The sequence below is a fragment of the Apaloderma vittatum genome, unplaced genomic scaffold (assembly GCF_000703405.1).
Source record: "Apaloderma vittatum isolate BGI_N311 unplaced genomic scaffold, ASM70340v1 scaffold28208, whole genome shotgun sequence".
NCBI classification, from domain to species: Eukaryota; Metazoa; Chordata; class Aves; order Trogoniformes; family Trogonidae; genus Apaloderma; species Apaloderma vittatum.
The window spans coordinates 1-3,702 of NW_009732836.1; the positions used below are offsets into that span (position 1 = coordinate 1).

Genomic DNA, 3,702 nt, shown 5'->3' on the forward strand with positions numbered 1-3,702 from the left:
AGCAGGGTCGGCGTCTGGCTTCGCCACTCGAGTCCTCATCAGCCCCTTGGATGTCATCAAGATCCGCTTTCAGGTACCTTCCCTGGGGCCGGGGCGGCGGGGGCCGGTTGCGGAGCGGAGCTGGTCGCGTCCTGGGGCGGCCGGGCCCCAGACCAAGCGGGGAGGACATGTCAGCCCTCCCCTGCCGTGTGTGCAGGTTGTGCACGGTAGCAGGGCTGTCTTGGCTCCACCGTTTCTGTTTGTGTAACTTGTGCGTTTGAATGGGATTTTGTGGTTTTCATACTTTGTTCTCTTCCTCTGTTTTTCGAATGACCTCCACTACATGACTGAATTTCACCATCATCCCTACAGATGACCCTTGTGTCGTGTGCGTGTTCTTACTCCTTAAGAGCCCGAGTAAACAATATCCCAGTCAGCCCCACCTGTGATCCTGTGGGAAGGTAGAATGCCATCTCTTAGCATCGGTCAGCTCACGGGGTTGTGAATTCCTGAATTGGACACTTGAACTTTGTTGAAATGTGATGTGGAATTGAAACTATTTTCCTCTGTTTTCCTTCAGCTTCAGATCGAGCGGCTCTCCTCCAGACACCCAGGGGCTAAGTACCACAGCATCCTACAAGCTGTACGGTGCATCTTCCAGGAGGAGGGGTTGGTAGCCTTCTGGAAGGGCCACGTTCCTGCTCAGTTCCTTTCGGTGGGCTACGGAGCTGTTCAGGTGAGGTGACCAGACATCATCCGGGCCCAGGGTACAAGCACAGGATTCTGCTTTGTGCCTCCTCAGGCTGGCTGCGTGAGCAGATGCAGGAAGGTCCAGGCTTACACTGTACTGATGCAAGTCCAGTCTGTACAATTCTTAAGTTCATATTCTGGAGCTTGCTGAAGAGCCTGCCTGGCCAGCCTGGAGCTCAGCTAGAGCAAACCAAGTCCTTTCTGTGTCGCCAGCTGTGCCTGACACTGGGCTTAGCTGTTTGTGTTCTGAGCACGTGTAGCTTTTTGCTTTGGTCACCCTAACAGCTCATTCATAAAAAAAAATAAATTAAGCCAGTAATGGTGTTTTACACAGTATTGTCATGATTAATTAGCAACTATTAACCATATACTTTACGAGCAGTGGTTGAAAGAGTAGTAGACAGCATATCTGCAGTAATAGCAAATACTTTTCAAGTCGCATAGAGCGCTCAAATGATTTTTTCGAAGTTCTAAATGCAGTATTTAGCAGAAGTGTCAAGAGATCAGGGTATCCCAAGCGCTCCTTGGGCTGCTCAGTGATTTTTACAAGGCATTCTTCAGGCGCGTGCTCCAACGGGTTGCAAGTTGGGAAGGACTTTTGAAGGACAGAGAGAAGGCAGTTGCTTGCAGGCAGTGGGTGGAGCTCTTTCGGTGAAATTGGAGAGGAGTGGGAGATCCACGTTTGTGATAAGGTTTCACTGCTTGACCTGTGTGTGTTTATTTCTCTTAGTTCATGGCGTTTGAAAGCTTGACAAAACTGGTGCACAACGTCACCTCGTACAGTGCCCGCGATTCCTTTGTGCACTTCGTCTGCGGAGGACTGGCCGCTTGCACGGCCACCGCTGCCGTTCAGCCTGTGGACACGCTGCGCACTCGCTTTGCTGCTCAGGGTGAGCCTAAGGTATGGCTTAGGAGTCAATATTTGAAATTATCATCCACAGCAATAGCAATATTTCATGTGTATGAATGCAAGTGGTTTGAAAAGTACGTAATGGTCTGTGGGTTAGCGTAAAGGAGCAGGTGCTGTTATTGGGCAGTGTTTGCACTGTTGCCAAGTTATCCTCTGTGCTGTTGACACAACTTTCTTAATTGTGTTTTGCTGCTTCTGGTTGTGTTTGTCTCCTGACAGGTGCTCCAGAAAGAAGAAACTGTCCTTAACAGGATAACTCAATTTTCCTTTCGGCTGTCAGCTATTTATAGAGTGCACTTCCCAGTCTGTTGAACATTGTGTTTTTCAAACTTTCCACTTGTGCAGTCATGTTTTAGATAATGAGGGGTGTGATACTTAAAACCGGTCACCTTTCACCTGCGTTTCCTGTTCTTATTTCTTTAAGAGTCGGTCTCTATGCTAGTTAGATCTGCAATAACTAGACTCATGGGTTTGTATCAGAGCTGTTTCTGGTTTTTGACTTAGCCTGTGGTAGAATCACAATATGCATTACATGAATTCTGTTGCAGGAGCAAGTAGAGCTGTTAAGAGAAAAATAACTATCTGTGATGCAAGTGGTCTCAGGCCACAGCTCTGAGCTCTGTGCCTCTTCTTTATTGTCTAGATCTATCGCAACCTTCGCCATGCAGTGGTGACCATGTACCAGACAGAAGGGCCTCGGACTTTCTATAGAGGTCTGACCCCCACAATCATTGCTATCTTTCCATATGCTGGTCTCCAGTTCTCCTTCTACAACATCCTGCAACAGTTTTCTGAATGGGTGGTTCCAGCTGAAGGAAAGAAAGGAGGTAGGCACTCGGGACAGCGATGCCTGCAGAAGAGGTGATGTAACTTTAAAGGGCCTTTTTTGGCCTTAGTTCCTGTGAAAAGTGATTTTTAACTTATGATCTTTAATCAGAGCTCCCTTCTAATCCTCTTTTTTTCCCCTCCCTGCTATCCTCTAACCTTTCTGCTTCTCAGGCAATGTTAAAAACCTTGTTTGTGGCAGCTGTGCCGGAATCATCAGCAAAACCCTTACTTACCCTTTTGACGTATTCAAAAAGCGACTGCAAGTGGGTGGCTTTGAGCAAGCCCGCGCAGCTTTTGGGCAGGTGAGAAATGTTGGAATTGAGTGATTTTTCACAAGTAAAGATTTGCATCAAGATAATCCAAGCCAGTCCATGCACCAGAATGAAGTGGCGATTCCCCAGGGGTACCTGTTGTGTTCATTTCTGGGTTGGGTTTCAGTACAACTGAAAGTTTTGGTTACTTATAATAATAGAGAAAGGCATCTCCAGGCTGCACATCTGGGTTGTATTTCTGTGGTATAGTTTGTGGATCTCAGTGTTCTTTTTCAGGTAAGTTGTCCTGAAGTTTTCTTGTTTAACCTTTTTGCCGTTTCTCTCCCAGGTACGGACGTATAGGGGCCTCTTGGACTGCATAAGGCAGATCATGCGAGAGGAGGGCCCGAGTGGATTCTTTAAGGGCCTTTCGCCCAGCTTGCTGAAGGCTGCGGTCTCTACTGGCCTTGTCTTCTTCTGGTATGAGCTGTTCTGCAGCCTGCTGTGTGCCCTGAAGAGCACCGAGAGCACTGCGAGGAAGGAAGGCTGAAAGGTGTACGTGGCTACCCGCTGCTCTCCTGGAGGAGAGGAAGGTGATGGCTTTGCTCTTGTCATGAGCGTGTTGGAAATGTCAGAGCTGCCCGAGCTCCACCGTCCTGTAGGAAATCACCTCCTGGGACCAAGCAGAAGGAGAAGACAACTGAAGTTCTGCTGAGGGCACTGAACTGCTTTGCTGGAAGCTGCCACTGAGCACTTTTTGTTCCTCTGGCTCCTCTAATATCAGCACAGTCAGTGGGGAGAGGAGGAAACCAAGCAGACAAGTGCCTGGCAGAGACTGCGCTCTGAAAAGGCACCCAATAAAGTGGGTGAATTCCTGTGCTTGCCTGGGATCACACAGAGGGATCCTGGCCTGGCCAGTGCTGCTGACCCGCCCCAGCCCCCCTTCCTGCCGCTGCATCCGCACACCTTTGTTCCCTTGCTCTG

The 3,702-nt window shown here is 48.9% G+C and overlaps 1 protein-coding gene across 1 annotated transcript; it reads left to right on the top strand.

The window, feature by feature from the left end:
* Positions 1–4: 4 nt before the first annotated feature.
* SLC25A19 (solute carrier family 25 (mitochondrial thiamine pyrophosphate carrier), member 19) lies at positions 5–3,268 on the top strand (the record flags this gene model as incomplete). The annotated part of the gene is made up of 6 exons (XM_009875667.1): positions 5–73; positions 560–715; positions 1,460–1,630; positions 2,283–2,466; positions 2,639–2,769; positions 3,068–3,268. Coding segments are annotated over 6 exons (912 nt in total), but the record flags the coding sequence as incomplete, so codon positions are not given.
* Between the last annotated feature and the right edge of the window lie 434 nt (positions 3,269–3,702).